Source organism: Lynx canadensis, chromosome D2 (assembly GCF_007474595.2).
Source record: "Lynx canadensis isolate LIC74 chromosome D2, mLynCan4.pri.v2, whole genome shotgun sequence".
Classification (NCBI taxonomy): Eukaryota; Metazoa; Chordata; class Mammalia; order Carnivora; family Felidae; genus Lynx; species Lynx canadensis.
In genome coordinates this window covers 72,831,661-72,853,407 of record NC_044313.2, presented here as the reverse complement: position 1 = coordinate 72,853,407, position 21,747 = coordinate 72,831,661, and the positions used below count along the sequence as shown (strand labels likewise).

The 21,747-nt window shown below is 49.3% G+C and overlaps 1 protein-coding gene across 1 annotated transcript in view; it reads right to left on the bottom strand.

Moving 5' to 3' along the window:
- Positions 1-1,867: 1,867 nt before the first annotated feature.
- Positions 1,868-21,747, bottom strand: part of SLC35F3 (solute carrier family 35 member F3) — a 120,738-nt gene continuing 100,858 nt past the window's right edge. The window contains exons 3-7 of the mRNA XM_030335429.1: positions 16,583-16,802; positions 9,913-10,038; positions 6,988-7,180; positions 6,092-6,181; positions 1,868-3,336 (exon numbers count right to left, since the gene is read on the bottom strand). Coding sequence (XP_030191289.1) covers positions 3,101-3,336; positions 6,092-6,181; positions 6,988-7,180; positions 9,913-10,038; positions 16,583-16,802 — 865 coding nt within the window. The 3' untranslated portion in view covers positions 1,868-3,100. The remainder of the gene's footprint in view (positions 3,337-6,091; positions 6,182-6,987; positions 7,181-9,912; positions 10,039-16,582; positions 16,803-21,747) is intronic.

Below are 21,747 nucleotides of genomic sequence, written 5' to 3'. Positions count from 1 at the left end.
TTGTGAATAAGGCTGCTATGACCCTAGTGGACAAATACCCCTTTGAGTCCCTGCTTTCAATTCTTTTGGGTCTTCACCGTCTTTTAGGCCAAATGGGTGAGTGGGGTAAATCTTCTCTAGTGTAGGCCTTCCCAACTTTATCATGCTGTGGCTTCCATAGGAAATGTTTGGCACCCTGACGTAACAAAATCATGGAGGTGACTCGTCCAGGCTCCACTAAGGGGGCTGAGGGGTTCCCCCTCACAGCACACACTGGACACATCAGGCAGGGAGCTCTCTGCTTTGGACAGCTCAACTCACCAGTTCTTATTTATTATTCTAATTTATTTTTAGTTTTTAATTTACATCCAAGTTAGTTAGCATATAGTGCAATAATGATTTCAGGAGCAGAACCCAGTGATTCATCCCCTGCGTATAACGCCCAGTGCTCACCCCAACAAGCATCCTTCTTAATGCCCCTTGTCCATATAGCCCACCACCCCCCACCCACAAACCCTCCAGCAACCCTCAGTTTGTTCTCTACATTTAAGAGTCTCTTATGTTTTGTCTGCCTCCCTGTTTTTGTTATTATTTTTGTTTCCCTTCCCTTATGTTCATCTGTTTTGTCTCTTAAAGTCCTCATATGAGTGAAGTCATATGGTATTTGTCTTTCTCTAATTTCGCTTAGCATAATACACTCCATTCATGTTGGAGCGAGTGGCAAGATTGCATTGTTTTTGATCAACGAGTAATATTCCATTGTATATATAAACCACATCTTCTTCATCCATTCATCTGTCAATGGACATTTGGGCTCTTTCCATACTTTGGCTGCTATAAACATTGGGTAAATGTGCCCCTTCCAAACAGCACACTTGTATCCTTTGGATAAATGTGCTATTGCTGGGTCGCAGGGTCGTTCTATTTTTAATTTTTTGAGGAACCTCCGTACTGTTTTCCAGAGTGGCCGCACCAGTTTGCATTCCCACCAGCAGTGCAAAAAGATCCTCTCTGTCCGCATCCTCGCCAACATCCGTTGTTGCCTGAGTTGTCACTGTCAGCCACTCTGACAGGTGTGAGGTGGTACCTCATTGTGGTTTGGATTTGTATTTCCCTGATGATGATGAGTGATGTTGAGCATCAGCTCACCAGTTCTGACCCCAAGGAGCAAGTGATGCATGGTGTATGGTCGCTCTAGGTGTGGCTGGCAGGGTGACGTGTCCTGAAGAAGCTTGTGGTCTCCTCTCCTCTCTGCTCCACCCCCCCTCCCCCCCACCCATCCTTAGAGAACCTGGCCGTTTGCAGCTGCAGAATGAGAGACATTGGACCTCATGGCCCCTGGCTGCAGCTGCCTGGAACAGAATATTGAGGCTGGTACCTCAAATTCTCCACAGAGCAGAACGAGGTTAGGACACTGAGGCAGAAGTGAGGGGTGGGAGTGGAGCTGGAAGACCGTGCCAACAGGGCGACCGAGGCCACCACTTGGAGGTAGCTATGAGGGCAACGTGAGCTGAGGAAGCAGTCTGTGCAGAAAAAAGAGAGACACAAGCAACACCCAGAGCTGAGTAGGGGGCAGGCGCCTGGAGGGAAAGGAGAGGGGGGTGAAGGGAGAGGAGGAGGGGAGGGAGACGATGCCTCAAGACATTTTGTATGAGGCCCAGATGGCTGTTTTGCATTCTGCTTTTGTGCCAGTCACCTCTGTCGTCACAATGAGAATCTTCGCCCCTTGAGGTGGCTGGGTGGGTTTTCATGCCTTGGTGGCGCGGGAGGGTGGGACCTGCTGGGAGCGGGAATGGGCGGGAGTGGGCACCGTGGGAATGCAACAACGGGGCCACCAACACAGCACGAAATGCTTCTTTTTTAAATAGTTTATTCATCTGTTTGGCCAAACAGGTAATGGAAACTGAGAATAATAATTTGCTAAAAAGTTCAGGTCACGAATGCCCCTTTCCCCTATGAAACGAAAGACTCCATGGTTAACAGAGTGCACCATTGGGTTATGACAACATTTCAAAATAAGGTCTCCATTTCGTATGTAACAATGTAAACTTCAAAAATAGTAAACTCTAACCCCCTTGTCCCTCTTTACAAGATCTATCACAGATAGAATTTTTCTGGCAGACCTAAATTGTGTAAGTAAACAGCCCGGTGCTTTAAAAGTTTCATAAAAAGGTTTACAGGTTCAGGAAGTAATTTTTCCAGCTTGGTCACGAAGTGAAAGCAATTCACCTCCGGCATAGTCTACCTTGTCTGTGCATTGCACACCGCTAACCATGTGCCATTACACAGGTCACCAGCTTGTCATTTTTCGTACACACACACACACACGCACATATATAGTTTTACTGGTTTCTAAAGATTTTTACACCTAAATAAGAAGACGGCGCCAGTGACTTACAATGTCACCTCGCTTCACGTAGGTAAAGACGAAAATTCTGTAGAAGGCACTGTAATTTCTCTTGCGTGATCTTACACAGACACAGGAGAGCAGCTAGCTGGGGCTTGGGCTTCTCTTTCCCTCTCTGTCACCCGGCGCGGGCCTGTCCTCCTCCAACCGTCACCCCGAGGTTAAGTCCGCAGTCGATGGGTTCTGCAGCCCGTTTCCCTTTTCCGCGTCACCTCTTAACGTCCTCATCCATCCATCCCTCCGTCCGCCCAGATTGACCGAACAGTCAGCTTTTGGTTCGTTGAGATCCCTTAAAATTAAGAATACAGCTCTGGTATAAAACAAAATATGACCCTACCATAGCTGGAAAGTAATCACAGTGTGCAATGTAAATTTTCAGTTGCTAAGATTCAGAACACTTGGCCCTGCCTCTCGTCGTCCCCGGACAATCAATGCCAGGGTAACTGTAACCAGCTTTACATTCCCTGAAAAAGGGCCGAGAGGCTCTTCTCGTCGCTCTCATTTTGAACTGGTAACCTTAGGAGAAAGGTCTGATGTGGAAAAAGAGCAAGCAAATTGGACATGCCAATAAATACCGTATAACTTACCGCAGATTACCGGAACTGTACAGGTATGTACACCTTACCAAACCGAGGGGCCCCCGCCAGGAAGAGACCCCCCAAGTCACTAACAACGAGCGTGAGCGTTCGCCGCAGAGTTCTGGAGGGCCCACGGTCAGCGGGCGAACGAAGGGCGGGCTCTTCTGTTCTTGCTCTGAGGTCCAGAGCCCGGGTCTGCAGCGCCCTCCGCCGTCTCCTCCTTCTTCCTCACCTTGAGGCGGGTCAGCAGCTTGATCAACCAGACATCCCACTCCTCGGGCAAGAGCAGGAGGAGGAAGCCCAGGCCGATGATGATGATGGCGATGACCCGGACCCCGTTGAAGACGATCTTACTGGTGTAGTGATCAACCACTGCACGAGACCGAGAAAAGCCGGGTTACTCGGAGGTGAGCCAGGCGCAGGGGCTGGGGCGTCCCCTCGCGGGCCGGCAGGAAGCGGTCTTCCTTGACCACAGGGTCTTCCTCAGGGTGGCTTCGTTCCTTGCGGGCAGGGGCTGCCTCTCAATTTTATAAGCCTGGCGCTTGTATGTCACTTGCCCAAACTGACCTGGCACCTCAGTTCAGGCACTGATTTATGTGACAGGCAAAATTAATGGTGGGGGGGGGGGGCAATTGGAGATACACCCCCCCCTCCCCGGACGATTATTCTTGGCCCACCTCCCGAGGATCCGGGGGAGGGGGGACGGGCAGGATAATGAAAACATTATTGCCTTCTTTATATTTTTGGTACTTTTCATGTTTTGTTTTTTTTTTTTTTTTTTTTTACAATGACGTTTTGTATTTATAATTTAAAAGCATTATTTCCCAATATCCGCATAGGTACGGTTTAAAGGCCAAACTCACACTGGTGTTTTGAAGATAATAAATATAAATTCTTGTTCCGCCCCAGGCCGTTATTAGCACGACACTTCAAAGCCACCTGGGTCGTCACTGACTATTCAAGTTTATTAAAGGTCCACGGGGCACATGGCTCATACCCGACCCACATCGGGTGAGGGAACACAGCGAGAAGCAGGGTTAACGTCCAGTCATAAAAATCCACACCATCACTCTCTTCATAGCTGAATGGTCAAAACCACTGGGGATATTAAGGGTTTTCTTTTTTCCTTTTTTTTGCTTTATTTCCCTGCGTTCTTAATTAAAAGCCAGAAAAAGCAAATTTGGAGGCCGCCTTCTACACAAGAGACACCAACTGCTTACTTTTCTATCACTTCGTGACAGAGCGTTTGCTGGCTTCGAGCACGCGGCCTTTGAAAGCCACCTTGCTGGCCGGCGGTCGCCGGCTCTCCACGTGTGGGCCCAGGATGTGGCCCCGGACATGGCCTGGCTTCTGGCCTTCTCCCCTCACGGGTCTCCACTCTCCCTGCCTCCCCCCAGCCTCCCCTCCCTGCCTCTCACCTTGCCACTAGGGGAGGCAGAGAAAGACACAGGGATAAGAGTTAAAACGGGAAGAGAAACTGTTAGCAGCCCTTTTGTGGAACTAAAGTGCCTCTTTTGTCTCACTGCAATTCGGCAAGGCTTTAATTTTTAATAATGGCGGAACATTCTGTGAATTCAACGGACGGGGACAGTCAATTAGCAGGGCCCACGGGCTGCGCCCCAGATAGGCGCCAGGGAGGGTCGGGAAACCACCCAAAGGCTCCGCTCTGACACATCAGGTAATCGTGGCCACCTTTGCTCCTCTCTTCCACTGGGGAATTGGATGTGATCCCTTCCTTGGCCGCAGAATTAAACTCCTAGGTTGCAGGTGAGTGATGAGAAATGATGCTGATTTCTCTCTCAAACCCCTGGCTGTATGATACGGTCAAAGTAAGCATCCGTCTAGGAACCACCTGTGATACGCCTTCTCCAAGTGAAGAACGCCGTGACTACAGAGACGCCGTAAGGGGTAGGGGGTAAGCTGAGAAGTGATTTTCCAGAAGGCAGCAGTGTCTGGAGGCTCACGGTGAGGACCGCTTCTTACCAGCTCTCTCTGACGCATTCAGCCTTTTGAGATATTGACCGAGGGCAGGTACTACCTTCACATTCGGGTGGGACAGGCAAAGACCCAGCGAGGCAATGGGTTGGGACCACCATCCTCCAGGTGGGCGGAGCCCGTGCTGCCACCCCCGCCAGGCCTTTTTCCACACGCTGCCCTGAGGTACCCCTAGGAGGGTCTGGGGCCAGGGTGAGGCACATACAGAACAAGTGGGACAGGAGGGGTGAGGAACCAGATCACAGGAAAAGGCTTCAGAAATTGAGAGCTGTCAACGGGGCGAGTGCTACAGAGAGAAGAGATTTACAAACCCTTCTCCGGCTAACGACAGGTTATACGGGGGCGTCAGGTGTGTGTGGGGGGGTGCTAACGGGAAGAAAATCCAAAATTGCCACCAGGATGAGCCAGGAAAGGAGGAAGGTGGGGGGCAGGCGGCCACAAAGTTTTGGAAGAGCTGCCGACTGTCCCCAGCAGAAAACAAAGCAAGGTCCCGAGTCACCGGGGGAAAGGGCTCTCGCTCTCCGGGGAGGTGGAGAATCACGTGCACGCTCCTTCAGTCTGTAAACCCTACATCGTACCCATCACACCCTGAGCACATTTTCTGCCCCAGAAAGTCACTTGCAAAAGTTAAAAGTTTCTTCCCGCTACATATTTTTCCATGCTTCTTACTCATATGAATGCTACTCCTCTCCGGTCCTCACGGCAGTTAGCCCTGAGATGGCTTTAGACTAGCTGTACTTTGGTGTGCTACGTGAAAATCAATGCATTCTGGAGAAATACCGTATATATGAGAAACACCGACTTGTACCTAAATGCTTGCTTTCTTTCGTTTTTTATTTGTTTATTTTGAGAGAGAGTGAGCAGGCTCCACGCTGTCAACATGAAGCCCAACATGGGGCTCGATCCCACGAACCGTGAGATCATGACCTGAGCCGAAATCAAGAGTCAGACACTCAACCGACTGAGCCACCCAGGCACCCCTAAGTGCTTTCTTTTTATACAGAAGGTTAAACCTGCTTTCCATGGCAGGCACAGCAAGAGTGTGTGTGAGTACGTGTGTTTGTAAGCGTGCACACGTGTGTGCGTGTGTGTGTGTGTGTGCAAGCAGATACTGGAAGCCATACTGGCTTACCTGCATTCACAGGTACACTGAGGACGATTCCAACAGACATCAGAGTGGGATACGTAACAGCAATTCCAAAATTTAATACAATATTGAATGCTGAAATAAAGAAGAGAGAGGGTGTTATTCGTGGCTGGCCCTGGACTTTACAGCCTCCCTGGTCTGTCCCACCCCACCTTCTCTGATGAGGCTGGAGTCACGGGAGTTACCACTGACTCAGTGACCTTGGGTGGGGGTTAGGGTCGAACACCCTGATTATGTAGCTTTCTTCCCTTCCCTGAGCGCTGAAGAAGGGAAAAGAAATCCGGAAAAGGTGGTCAGGGGGAAGGCACTGGAAAAGAGGGCCGGGGCCATCCTACTCATCCTACATCCTGGTGCTTTCTGCCGGCAGTGACCATGGCAGGCGCTTCGGGTTATGCATTTTTAGATGGAAACTGGGCGAGGCACCTTCTTGGCCACTTTTCTGCCTAAGACCCGCCTTCCATCAAGGAATGGTGATGATGATATTAACAGTAATGATAACTGATAATATTTATTGGACACCCATGTGTATTAGACACTGTTCTAAGAACCTTGCGCGTATTATTTGCCAACTCCCTACCGGTCCTGTGGGGACTGTTCTGTTATCAGTTCTGTTATCAGTAGGTCACTATTCAGAGCGGCAGTGACCATGGCTACTACTGCCTCGACTGTGGTTCTGAATTAGAATCCAGTGCCATCTTTACAAGGACTTAACAGTCTTCAAAGACTCAACCATCTTGAAAAGCACTGGGAATTTCAGCATAACAACAGAATGCTTTTCTTCTTCAGGGCATGGGTTTGCAGATGCCCCTTGAGCTGCCCGGTCCTGTTCACCCATCATTGCTTCTGACGGCGGGGATTCTGACGGGGTGATCGACACTTACTCAATAAGAGGACTGAAAATCCACAAAGGTTTCCCCATGGAATGTCATCGAAGGAGCTCCAGTATTCCACTTTGGTAAAGTAGAGGATGACGGGAATACAGGTGATGAAGAGGATGTTAAACACACCCAAAATGGACAAAAATAAGGCGGCTTCTCCGAACTTAGCACTGCCCAGGAGGAGCTTGAACAGAACCTGACGGAGGAAGCAGAGGAGGCCGGGTGAAGACTCGCCCCAGACGTCACCTTGTCACAGGGGGAGTAGAATGCACCTGATGAGGCTGGGCTGGACCACAGGACTGCAGCCACGTGAAGGGTAAATCCTCCCTTACCAGGCTTCATGGAAAAGGTGGTGGGGTCTGACCTATGTGCACCTGTACACATATCCAAATCTCAGCAGCGCCATAATGAAGAGTTACGGAAATCTGGCCTCATAGAAGGCATCTTCAGGACTCGTGGGTTTTCACGCTAGGCTTCATTTGTCTGTGTTGTGTTCATTGAATGTTTACTTATTTTTGAGAGAGAGAGAGTGAGAGCGCGTGAGTGTGAGAGAGCACACAAGTGGGGAAGGGCCGAAAAAGAGAGAGGGAGACACAGAATCCGAAGCAGGCTCCAGGCTCCGAGCTGACAGCACAGAGCCCGACGCGAGGCTCAAACTCATGAGCCATGAGATCACGACCCGAGCCAAAGTCGGACCCTCAACTAACTGAGCCACCCAGGTGCCCCTGTCTGTGTTGCATTCATCACACGACATGCCAGGTTCAGAGAGTCTGAAGAGGAGGAAGCCACAGAAATTACAAGTGACTACCGTTCGTCTGATGGATCTCTGACTTTGCACAACACAGCTTGCCCCCAGTGAAAAGAGCTTTGGCTGCAAAGCCATGTTCTGCAAATCGAAGGTAGAGGGACTGTAACACTCAGCTCATCTCTGCTCCATCCCGCCACCTCATTCCAGAACCGGCAAGGGTTTTAGTGGAACGCGCCTGCCCCACTCTGAGTTCTTACACCTTTTCTTGTTTGTACATATTTCAAATGTGTGAGGGCCGGAGAGAGAGGGATAGATGTGCCTGGAGGCTGGGAAGCTGGGATTACAGAGGCAGCCTTCAGGGAACGATCCACACCCAGGGAACTAACTGATCTGAGTCGAGCTGGAGTCTCCTCCTACCCTGCCTGCTTCTTCCTTTTTTCAGCCAGTTCTCAAGTCTTTCAGGTATTTCTGGGCATACGTGCAAGGAGCACGAAGAGGGAAATAAATTGCTCGGGCTTCCACCCGCTAGCCCCTCTGCGTAAGGAGGGGGCAGGGGAGGAGATGGGAAATGGGAATCAAAATCAGCATTATTTGTGCTCATTGTGGATTGATTGCATTTCCGTGTGCCCTCTGCTTCCCATTAGCACGCAGCTGATCGAGTGCAGCCGAGTGTGGCCTTGTCCTATTTTCTGCATTTGAATAGTGCCTTTGAAGTCTCAGAGCGGCGTGGGCCTATCGCATCCTCTTGGCGAGCTGTGTTCCGGAGAAGGAAGATGGCCTGTGTGCGTCTCTCTGTGGGCAGTGAGGGCAGGGAGCTGATGAAGGATGGGAAGGTGCCGTTATTTCGCATTCCCAAACCACAAAATGTCTTACGCACAGAGCTGGGAAAAAGTGCCTTTTCTTATACCTCTCTACCATACATCATTTTCTCTGTCCTACCGTCTGGATCCCCAAAGGGCCAGTAAGTCTCAAGGCTAAATCCTCACTCCTCCCTGGATCCTCCTCGAAACCTCCGGGTCAGGCTCCCAGCTTGGAGATCAAAGACTATTTGCATTCTTCACAATGAACATAAAAGAAGGAGAGAGGAAGAAAGGGAAGGAGGAGGGAGAGCAGCCAGAAGCCATGATGGGGTGGGGGAGCAGAGAGTGGGGATCAAAACTGGTCCCATCCAGGGGCGCCTGGGCAGCTCAGTCGGTTACGCATCTGACTTCACCTCAGGTGATGATCTCGCGGTTTGTGAGTTCGAGCCCCGCATCGGGCTCTGTGCTGACAGCTCAGAGCCTGGACCCTGCTTCGGATTCTGTGTCTCCCTCTCTCTCTGCTCCTCCCCCACTCGCACCCTGTCTCTCTCTCAAAAATAAGTAAATGTTGGGGCACCTGGGTGGCTCAGTCGGTTAAGCGTCCGACTTTGGCTCAGGTCACGATCTCGCGATCTCGAGGTCCGTGAGTTCGAGCCCCGCGTCGGGCTCTGGGCTGATGGCTCAGAGCCTGGAACCTGCTTCCAATTCTGTGTCTCCCTCTCTCTCTGCTCCTCCCCCGTTTACGCTCTGTCTCTCTCTCTGTCTCAAAAATAAATAAACGTTAAAAAAAATAAGTAAATGTTAATTTTTTTTTTTTTAAATGGTCCCATCCACACCTGCAGTTGGGACATGTTTTCCAGCACTTCCCAACATTTTGTCAAAAATAGGTTATAATCCCCATATCATAGTAGTTGTTCTTCAGATCTCCGGGCAGTGCTCCAAATGCATCATGGATTCATGCTGAGTACGGGTAGCTGCACAAACCATGGGATGAAAGATTTCATTGACAAGGCTGCACCGGGTATTTAAATCTTCACGTCAGACCTGGTGGGAAGTCATCTCCCCCAACACCGAACCAGCCCTTTAGGGCCCCCGATCCTCCTCCAGTCCTTGCCAAACCATGAAGTCACCGACATCTGACACTGCCGATCCACTGTTCCATCTATGTTATCCCCAGTACTGCAAAGATACGGCCGCCGATGGCCAGATCTAGAGAGTCAAAGCCAAGAGCAGGTGCACGCCTCATCACTACAAGTCTGTATGCTGCTCACCTTAAAACACAGGTGCCATCAAGGTGCCCCAAAGGTGCTGGGCCAGCCACGCAGAGGCCCGCTGTTCTCTCCCGGGAAAGCTCAGGGAGCTTGCTCTGCGCGTTCTTACCTTGTAGAGGGCAGACATGGACGCAGAGCCCACCACCAGCGCTATGCCGATGACAGAGTGGCTGTGGAAGCCATCCGCATAGGTCATCATCACGATCCCAGCGATGGCGAGGATGGCGGCCACAATCTGGACAGAAGGAAGAAGACAGCGGTGAGGGTAGTGGTGGGGAATCCGAGGGGCCGCTGGAGGGTGAATGCGGTAGAAAAGCTCATGGAAGTTCAGTAATGGGACGGAAGAGTGGGGTCTCCTTTCCAGGTCTCTGGAGAACGAGCGAAATTTCCGTTCTTGCTCAGTAAAGCTTGGTGCGACCGAAGAACCCGGAATGGCTGTTAGCAAGGAGACATGCTCATCCCGTGGTGGCCCGTCACTGGGAGCCTTGGGAACCGCAGGGGAGGCGGCCGTAACGCCAACAGCAGGTGGTTTGGCCGTGACAAGGGTTGGTAGACAGCACCTGGAAGTCACCTCGGTTCCTTCCCAACCTTCTGAAAGCACCTCACGGGATCTTGCTTTTACGTACTTTGTATCTCAACAGAGAGAGGGCGCAGATCATGACCCCATTTAACATGCCAGCAGTAGGGTCTTCTGATAGAGTGAGTGTCATATGACAAAGGGCAACAGTGTCCTCACCCTGGGAGGGCAGCTCCTTTTCTTAGCTGCTGCAGGGCCATCCCCCCCGCCCCCCACCGACCCCCCCTAATCCTGTCATTATCCGGATATAGACTTCTTGGGTGGAATGGCCCTTCCAGGGAGACGTACACATTCCTGCCGCTGCGCCCAATGAAACTGTCGGAATACCCAGGAGACCGACTCCATGGGATGACATTTCGCAAAGGAGAAATGCATCAGCGCGGCGAACAAGGACAAGTTTGGACCCGAGGCGGTCAGGGAGCTACCGAAATGTTGCTGGTGCTGAGTGGGGGTGCTGTAGGCAAGACACGGGGAGGCCAGAACAAATGTGCGCGATACAAGTTTCTGCTACTGGGTTCGCTGGGAGCTTTCTCTCTCTTAACGGATCAAAGTTGACCTCAGCTGCCTACAACAGTATCAGTCGCCACTTACTAACTTGGGGGTCACGGGCTAAGTGTTCTCTATGTATTTTCCCGCTTTATCCTCAAAACAGGTAGATACGATCATTCATTTCATTTTGTAAACATGAAAGCTTTGGCTCAGGGAGGCTACGTAACTCGCCCAAAGTCACAGCGCTGGTGTGTGGCTGAGCGGGGACGCCAAATTTCAGGTCTGTCTGGTTGCAAAGTCACTGTTTATCTCAACAGGAAAGGCTGGCTCACGTCACATGCTACTGCCAACCACCCTGTCTGCGGTTGGAACTGTGGTTTCCTTCGCGGCTTAAACATAAAAATTTCAGGTTAGTGCAAGGTACTGCGGTTGAGCGTCACGCAGCCTGAGTTACAAACTTCTGGTATGTTCCTCACACAGTACTTCCGGGTCATGATAAATCTGCCCGGAGAACACAGAGGCTCTTGAGAGAGCAGGTGATGGTCATCTGCTAGAGAAGTGCCAGGCCCGTGTCTGCCTACTTGTCCTTTCTGGGTTAGTGACTCGCCGTTAGGCAGATGCTTCATCCCGCATCACACACGGAATCTATTTCATACTCAGATGCTACCCATACTGCGTGCGACTGCTCAGGTAGGGAAAGAAACGGAGACCGTAAGACGGTAAGGGGGTTTTCTTCCCCCCTCCAGAAGAAGAGAGGGGCAGGGAAAGAGGGCGGCTTCTGGTCCAGGGGACACACACAGCGCAAAGATGCCGCTTGGAACAGTTTAACCTGGCTGGGCACCGGAGGTCCGCAGAAGAGAAAAATAACTAGAAAAAAAGAAGGAGGGAAGAAAATAGCTGCGTTTCAGACGATTTGGTGCAGCCCCAATGGTATTTGAGCCTTTTCAAACTTGGGGCTTGAAGTTTCAAGGAAATGAAGGGGATCAGGGCTTATTTTCTCCTGAAGACTTACAAGGCTGGTCTCCAGCCTCTGGCTCTGTCTTCCCTACTGGGTAAATAACGAAGGGCTGAAAGCTTCTGCCTGCGCTGAGCTGTGCAAAAGAGTGGAGGGAAGGGGTTGGAGGGGTAAGAGTGAGAACCTTCCAGTCAGCAGTCGGGAGCCCGGGCCCCAAGATTTCATTCTGACAGGTGGCACCGGGGGACTGTGGTCCCCACCCCCCCCCCCCCCACTGGCTCAGACCTCCAGTTCTCCTCTTCGGAGTCCCTGCCACAGGTCACAGGGGACTCCTGTGAGCTCCACTGTGAGGCCCCCACTCTCCTGGCACCAGCAGCCCTGATGGGACCCCTAGCCCTGAGCCTGGGGCACACCCACGGTGCTGGGGCTAAGCTAACTCTTAACACCCCCCGAACAGCAGGGCAGAGCTGAAGCACCCTATGGATTTGGGGGGGGCGGGACCTGGAAGTCCTCCCTCAAGCCTGACATTTTCTTTCAAGATCCCAATTCTATCTTTAAAAAAATACGTGCAGGGGCGCCTGGGTCGCTCAGTCCGTTAAGCATCCGACTTCAGCTGAGGTGATGATCTCTCGGTTCGTGGGTTCGAGCCCCACGTCAGGCTCTGTGCTGACAGCTCAGATTCTGTGTCTCCCTCTTTCTCTGCCCCTCCCCCCGCTTGCGCTCTTATCACTATCCAGCAAGGCCAGACATGCCTGTCCTGTGGTTTCACATGCCCCTTGTCTAGATCGGGGTGTCCCTGAGGGAGAATGTGGGGTTTGAGGAGGAAATAAAGAAAAGTAGACAGCCGAATTTCCCCCAGCCCCCTTTCTCCCACCTTCCACCACCCCCTCCAGGTAGCCCACTGACCTGTCCCAAAACGGGGACTTGGTGCTTCAGACTGGTGGCTGACAGAGGCCCTAAGACCAAGAAGGGTGAGATCACCATCTCTTCTCCAGCTGGAGGGGAGGAGAGTTAGACACAGGAGACTCCGAGGCCACTGTGGTGCCAATTACCCTTTCACTGGTGGCCTCGCCTCGCGTGGTGACCCCACCAGAGCCTGCCTGGCCCCGGGGGCTTTGGATTCAGAGCTCCAGCAACTCAGTGATGCGCCCTGCGTCCCCTGTGGCCGCACTACCCCATCTCCAATGTCAGGCTGAGCAGAAGGAGGTGAAGCCCTCGAACATCCAGGAGGAAAGGTGGGTGCAGCACCACAGTCGGGCCCCCTCTCAGACGGGCTCTGCCCTCTACTCTGCCCAGACCGCGATGGGCCGCGCGTCCTCTCCCCAACCAAGCCCCGGGTGCTGCACTGTGGATGTTGACAGTTGGGGGCAATTTTGAGAAATAGAAAGGACACGTTTTAAATATACTTCCCCTAACACTTCCCCTCCCAGCTCCTAGCTGCTCTTCCCCACTCAGAAGAGTGTAACAGGAAGGGGCTGGCTGTGAGCCCTCCAGTGACCCCCCCCACCCCACCTCCCCCGCCGTGCTCTGTGTCCCAGCTCCCCCCAGCTGTGCTCAGGTGGCAGGGGGCAGCCTCCCAAACAGAAGGCAGTCGAGATCGGAAGTGGAGCTACCATTCAGGGATGGCCCCTCGGGCGACACCAAGAGAGCACTGTCATTATTGAAAACATCAGCTGGAATCTGAGATGGGAACTGGTCTGGGAAAAAGCACGGATCCCCGGGGAATGTGCTGCTGGGCTTTGGGGGCCCACGTGAATGATCTCTCAGGTGGCTGTCTTGCTTCTGCCCCAGTCCCTCCTGGCTGGAAAGCCCTAGCTATTGGGGACCGTTATGAATAGATGCCCAGGAAACAGAAGATCCCATCATCTTCCGTTTCTATCGAGATGGGGGTCTCACCCAGACAAGGCTTCTTTATCCAGCTGCTGAGCACAGCTGGGAGGGCTTTGGCTTTAGCAGAGGCCTTCCTCATGCCCCAAGTTCTACCTGTTTTCGTTCAGCCGCTGCTTTTGCTACACAAAACTGCCTCCCTAGACATCTGTCGGCTTCCGGGACTGTCACCAGAAGAAATGGAGCTGATCCAACAAACCCCTCCAACTGAGAAGGAATGATCAAAATAACAACACTGAGAAAGAGAACAGTTACTGGATTTTATGTGCCGAGCACACATCATCGTATTTTATTCTCACAACTGTCCTGTAAAATAAGTAACAAAGGCTCAGAGACGTTAAGTAACTTGCTCAAGGCCCAACAGCTTGTAAGAGCGGAATCAAAATCCAAAGCCTAGTCGTTTGACTCTAGACTGGAACATCTCCCTATTGCATCAGAAACCCTGAATCTGGAGAGCCGGGGGACGTACGGAAAGCCCATCTAAGCACAGGGTGAAAGGGGACACAATGGCCAACGTGGGCTGCTTTCAACAGTCCCCTCTGATGCCTTAAGTGGCCAGGATCTCTCCAGCATGAGAAGATATGTTTGCTTCTTCTTGGCCAGCCCATGTGACCTGGACCAGTTGATGTTTTCCAGGAACCACAGCCCTTGTGATGTAACTGTCGTAAGAACGCAGATCCTCTGGGCGGGCTGTTCCCACAAACATAAGGTTGGTGCTCCTTTGTCTTAATGTCTGTGAGATTCTCCAGCTCATATGCTCAGCCCCCAGGATGGGGAACACTGTCAGTTTCCTCCAATGTCTGGAAATTTTGTGCTTGGATAACCCAGCAGTCTGAGGGAAATCTAAAAGAACCCTTGCACCAGTTAGATATTATCTTGGACCTAGGTTTCCCATCTGTTATCAAGGGGGAGATTTCCCATCACTCTGGCTGCTGCTGGGGTCTCACAGATTTTGCTAGCTCTCTGAATTTTTAAAGATGGGAAGAGGGGAATACACCATGACTTGGAGTGGGAAGCTCTTGGATGGGGGAGGGGGGGGTCACATGCTTCTCAGAGGATTAATGCTTATTAGAGAGACCCATAGCTACACAGCACTTTACAGGTTACAAAATTTCATCGCCAGTACCAGCTTCTGGGACCTTCTTTTCAGTGCTGGCCTAGTGATGGCTTCAACACAAAATTTTGTTCAGTATATAGTGGTCAGTGCAGACCAAACTGACCAAGTGGCCAGGACGGCGAGACAGGATCATAGTTCAAGGGATGTCATGGGAGAAAACCCTCCTATCCGTGAATAGCAACAAAGGAAAGATCTGGGTATGTCACATTGTTCTCTACGGGTCTAGGAGGGTTTCAAGTATTTTCCAGCCTACTTCTCTTAACCTCACAAAAAAAAAAAAAAAATCCAGCTTCGGTGCAGAATTCATCTTGAAGTTTCTCTTCCCGATTAACAGAGTCTCATTTGGAATTTGCTTTGGACATGAGAATCATGCCGAAGAGTTTCCTGAATTCCCTTGGCATGTGGCAGCCAAATGAAGTCACAATGGGCTCCAGGACATCGGAGTCTGCAGGGTCCAGGCAGGCAGGCTGTTGGACAGATTACCGCTGGAAGCACCTGTGTTTTTTGTGGCGAAGTATTAGATCATGTATTTGCTGAAAGCTTTTCTGGGTGGTAGAACAGTGAGCGAGTTTTAATTCCAAAATTAACACTGAGACTCAAAACAAAATCTCCCCCTACTGCAAGCTAAAAATACTACTCAGCAGTTGACTCATGTCCCCACTGCTGTTTGAGTAGCTAGGTGGGTGTGAATCCTCCATCAGGGTGATGTCATTGTCCTCAGGACAATGAGCAAAGGATACAAGCGGAGGGCCTGGAGTGGAGCCTGCCCCTTGCTGGATGCCTGTGTGGTTCACGGTCACAGAGCTGCCCATCAACAGGGCTCTCAGCTGCAAGGCCGGCCCACGTGGCCCGACGGGCAGGAAGGAGTAAGCGATGTGCCCTGTCTACAAGAGGACGGGCCGTGTGGCCAAATCCCCTTTTGTCCTTGTTTGTGGCAAGGAGGTGATGGGGCAGTATCAGCTCCTGGCCACCAAAGGGAGGCGAGCAGAAGCCACCAGGACTCTGTCAACTGAACTGTCACCTTGTGCTTTCATTCAGGGTGAGTCCCTTGCTATTACAGCTGACAGTTGACAATGCACCTATCATATTTCACACAACTGTTAGGAAATTTGACTGGCTGAGGTTGACTAGATTTTGACAGAATTTACTAAGTCTCAGATCTCACAACAAGAAGTAATTCACAGGATATAATTTCCCTCTCCCTTCGCCTGGGGTGTGAAGGAAATGAAACCGGCCCTCCACAGTCTGGATTTAGCCTAAGTGCATCCGGCCCACTTTGGCTTGTACACACGGTCCAGACAAAGGGTCTACCAAGACTGCGCGCATATGTGGATGCGGAAGGATCCTCAGGCTTTCAGATGCGTCCTAAGCAAAGAGCGATAGGGTTAGCAGAGAGCTCCAGGCTGCAGGGCACTGCTGCCCAGGAGAGAGAGAGAAAGCACGCAGAGAGGAAATGCATCACCATCCCCAGGTTGGGTCCCCGACTGGCACACACTTTGGGGAATGCTTGCTGAAATGCTTGAAATGAACGGTGCTTTAATGAATGCTGGTCTAGTATGGTTTGCAAGCAAGAGAGTTTGCAAGGCGCACCAAGAACCAGGCCCTCTGCCGGGGCTCCTTTTCTGCTGCAAATCAGAAGGGAAGTGGTCAGCAGTTTATGCTTATGACGCAGCACATGGAGGTAAGCAAGCCAATGGGCAGGTTTTGGTTGACATGACCAAGTGAGGGAGGAAGACAGAGAATAAGGAACTTACCCTCACTCCCATGAACCTGTCCCTGAGAACGATCCATGAGAGCAAGAACACAAAAGCTTTGTTGCAGCAGAATAAGACGGAGACATCCGTAGTGTTTATTTTCTTTATTGCATGTAAGTACAGGTAGTTTGTGAGTGTCCAAAGAACACCAAAGGGTGCTGCCTTGGTAAAAAACACCTTCAAAGTCAAGCCATTGTCTCCAAAAAATCGACAGCATTCCCTAAAACAAGGAAAGAGAGGCAGTGTTATTATATTCTTGGGTTGAGACAGATCATTTTTTCCCCTATACCCATTTTTAAAGCAGATGAGGAAGGGGTGGGGTTGCTTATTATTATGTTTTCTGGAACATCTATTAAATAGCTCTTCAACCTATTGCTTTAGTCCATTGAAGACAATGTCCCACGACGGTCTGACATCATAGATGATTATTCCTTCTGCTCATGCTAAGTTTGGAACTGATGGTTCTAGACAGAAGGTAGTGGAGTGTTGGGCTTATCTGATCTGAAGAAGGCCCAGTTCCATGGAGACTGACTGAGGAATTCTTTTACCTGCTTGTTAAGAGAAGGAAGTCACTATATCTTTTTCGGGGGGGGTGGGGGGTGGCGGGAAGACTACTCGAAGAGAACTCACTAAAACATATTTTTAAAAAAGTTTGCCTCCAGCTGGAATTGTCTCTGGTCAGCCAGGGGCAGTCCTTTCTTGGGTGCCTCTAATACATTTTGGCTATGATACAACTAGTGTTAACTATCTGCATTTTCTCTATGAGGCCTTTTTTAGGGTCTGTCCTTCAGCCATGTGGAAGTTCATGTCTCCATGCCACCTAAGAAACTAGCACAGATTCAAGAGCTCAGCATCAGAACAGAGAGGGAGGTGAGGAACCACCGATAGAAGGAGGTTTTTGAATGCTCTTCTGGATTCCAGGGGAAAGGACCATGAGTGTATGGAAAACCACGTCAGAAAAACAAAGCTAACCTTCCACACACAGAAGAAGACAGCAGAGGAGGCCGTGGGGTAGATGGAGAGGACATCTACCCCCTGAGAGGGGCTTGGTCTGCAGACAGCCTGCTATTACCAGGACCGCCTGGGAGCCAAGGTCATTGCTCTGCTGCCCTGACAGCCAGGCAAGGGGATGGGTGGGCAAGGAGCCTGGATCCCATGGCCGTCAGCGCCCAGGCACACAGACTGTGCCCAGTGCAGCTGATACATGAGCGAGTGAGGACAGGAGTGAGAGAAAAGAAATAACTAGAATAAGCAAAATACCCCAGCGTGGGGGAAGGGGGGGATAGCTGTAGTCTATGCCACTTAAATTTAAAATGCAGCAGGAGAGAAGAAAAATTAAGAGCACGCATCAAAGGGGATTTGGCATGATTTTTATTTTAATTTGTTCTTATCATTAATCCAAAATGCAATCCGCCTTCGCTCATGACTTGACTGTGGGATCGCCACAGAAGAGACAGGGAAACGCATGCTCTTTCACTGAATTCAGGGGCCTCTGTTGCTTCTAAACCACCACCAGGGGAATACGTCTGAATTTCTAAAGTTACCATGAAACCAATTCGGCTGAATTGATTCCAGTGCGGCTTTATACAGACGAAGCTCTCATCTGATAGGTTGATGTTTCTGCTGCTTCATGATCTTCATACAATATTTCAGTGGAATTTTTCTAGGGGGTTTTCTTGAGTCCCTGTGCATGGAACAGTCTTCTTTCCTTCAGGGGTGATGCCCAGGGATGGCTTCCTTCAAGTTTGTGTTTGACAGTAGCCAGAAAGTGGTGTCAGTCCTTTCAGCACGATCAATAGGAAATACAAATTTAAAAAATTTGTTTAATGTTTATTTATTTTTGATACAGAGAGAGGGAGAGACAATGCGAGTGGGGGAGAGGCAGACAGAGAGGGAGACATAGAATCCGAAGCAGGCTCCAGGCTCTGAGCTGTCAGCACAGAGCCCGACACAGGGCTCAAGCCCACAGACCATAGATCATGACCTAAGCCAAAGTCGGATGCTTAACCGACTGAGCCACCCAGGAGCCCCAGGAAGTACAAATTTTAACTCTACTTAGAGGTTACCCTTCTTAAGGGAGCACAATTAAAGTAGGATTTCTAAGTTTCCCTGACTCACTAGTATAAAAAATGATTCATGCTGTGGCAGGGGCCATCCGAAGTCAGTTGGACACGTTATGTCCTCTCTAGGTTCTAAGGAGACCAAGATGATTGGCCCTGAGCCAGTGAAACTTGTGCTGTGTTTTTTTTTTTTTTTTTTTAATTTTTTTTTCAATGTTTATTTATTTTTGGGACAGAGAGAGACAGAGCATGAACGGGGGAGGGGCAGAGAGAGAGGGAGACACAGAATCGGAAACAGGCTCCAGGCTCTGAGCCATCAGCCCAGAGCCCGACGCGGGGCTCGAACTCACGGGCCGCGAGATCGTGACCTGGCTGAAGTCGGACGCTTAACCGACTGCGCCACCCAGGTGCCCCACTTGTGCTGTTTTATAGTTAGAGTTGGGGGAGAATGTCCTTGGAGAGAGAAGAGAAGAAATTATATCAATGAAACAAGAACAAATGGCTATAAAAAAGGAGACAATCTTGGAAATTAAATAAAGGATAGCTAAACTAAAAAGATTAAATAGAAGAATTGCACATAAAGCCAAGATAATCTCTCATGAGAGAAGGAAAGAGAAAGAATCTATGTGTGAGTCTTCCAAAGTGTGATGGTTGTAGAAGTGGTGGGGAAGGGGGATCCATCCTGGAGATGGAAAAGGCAAGATTTCTGAGCCCAGTAGAGTTCTTTTGGCCCTTTGTGGACTGATGGCTGGGGAAGTACAGCTAAGATGGGCAGATCTGGGTTCTAAGGAGACCAAGATGATTGGCCCTGAGCCAGTGAAACTTGTGCTGTTTTAAGACTAAAGGCTGTGCACTGATCTATGTCAGGTATATATACCCTTGATTGCAAGGGGACTCAAGAGAGATGATGAGCACAAATTCTTTTCTTCCAGATACCTCTTCTTGGTACACAAAGAATAGAGTATAGTAGAGACTCTTGACTTGTTTTTGCTTAAATGATATGACAGTTGAATGCCCTTCTTTCTTTGGCAGACCAAGTACTCAAGGCTGGCAGGGTATTCTCCAGCAAGCTCAAACCCTTTGGTTTCTACCAACTGAGTCATGTCTTAGCAGAGATTTAGATGTTGTTTGCTTCCAATCCTGCTTGTGCCAACTGTTCTTGGTTATTTCAACCGCATAATTTATTAGATATTTCCTAAACCAACGAAATATAGTGAAAAAAGAAAGTTGTGTTTTCTCTATGAAATCTAAGTAGAGAGTTTCATGGGAAAGTCAATAAAAGTCACTAAAACATTGTTCTTGAATAACCCAGCTAGGACAGCCTGACTCAGTGGAATTAGGATGGCCATTTTTTTTAAACCAATAAGCACTTATTTATCACTTGTTGTATTCACAATTCTAGACAAGGCACTCTGGCTGATAAAGAACAAGTAAACAGTGCTTCCTTGGTCTTGAGAATATTAGAGTGAGATCAGGGAGAGGAAACTGATTTCCTCAACAGCAAGAAATGCAAATTTAATCACGTATTAGATGGTGTGGAATATAACAGTGCCATAGAATTCATGTTTAAGGAAGAGATTTGAACTGATTGGACAAGGCCTCACACAAGATATGGATTTTGACCTGAACATTCAAGGATAGGTAGGATTTATAGTTAGAGTTGGGGGAGAATGTCCCTGGAGAGAGAAGAGAAGAAATTATATCAATGATACAAGAACAAATGGCTATCAAAAAGGAGACAATCTCGGAAATTAAATAAAGGATAGCTAAACTAAAAAGATTAAATAGAAGAATTGCACATAAAGCCAAGATAATCTCTCATGAGAGAGGAAAGAGAAAGAGAGAGAAGGAGGAGGAGGAGAAGGAGGAGGAGGAGGAAGGTAACATTAGAAGGTCAAGCCAGGAGGTCCAATATTAAACTAAAAGAAACTCTAGACTAAAGGGAAAATGGAAAAAATGAAGTGGAGAAAATTACAAAAGAAATAATGCAAGAAATGTTTTTAGAAATGTAGGATATGAATCTTCATAACAAAAGGGCCTACCAAGTACCAAGAAAACCGACTGAAGGAAGAACCAAAACAAGGCACATATTTGTGACATGAAGGGATAAAGAGAAAATGTAAAAGCTCTCAAGAGTAATAAAACCAAATAGGTCCAAGGGGTAGCAAATCGTAATAGCATCTGATATCTCAAAAACCAAAATGGAAGCTATACAATAATGACTTTAACATTTTTCAAGGGCAATGTTTTTTGGGAGCCAAAATTCTGTTACCAGCCAACCATCAATTAAATGGCACAGTAGGATAAAGACATTTTCAGTTATACAGTACTCAAAAACATAGTCTCCCTTACTATTAGAGGACAGGCTGCACCAACACAAGGGTATAAACCAAGAAAGAAGATATGGCAGCAGGAGGCATGGCTCCAACACAGGCAAGAGTGAAAGCTAGTCCCAGGAGGAGGCTCCACGGCAGATCACGTGGGGCTCTGGAAATGGAATCTCCAGGGAAGTCTTCTGATCAAACCAGCACAGGGAATATATTGGCAGGTTTTTGAGATGGCAGGAGATTTAGGAAAAAATATCAATCATTACTGGAAATCAGGGTAAATGAGACAAAAGAGGCAAATGTTTCTGCAGGAGAAATGACAAGTTGTTCATAAAAGGAGACAGTCTCCGGGTACTATTTGCATGCTTATAATAATGAAAACACTATTAACCAAATGTTGAGGTAGCATTATGTTGACGGGAACAGAATCAGGGCAAGTGGGTATAGGAGGGGTCAGAAATCAATAGATGTCTACATGGGAGAAACACGGAGATAAGAATTTCATATAAATTGGCATAAATAACACAAGAATTGGGAGTGGCTGAGAGTGAGGAGGTATGGACAGGGGCTGCAATTTTTTTAAAATGATTATTTTACTACCGTTTGCTTTCTCAAAGTATGTACATGTATTAAACTGCTAAAAATAAAAAACATTATTTAAAAACACGCAAGAGAGGTCAAGGTCGCTGTGGCTGAAGTTGAAATGTGAGTGCTCTCAGACAGTTCTGAGGAGTGCAGTTTGAAAACCGTAATTGCAGAGAAACCCTGCAAGGTACAG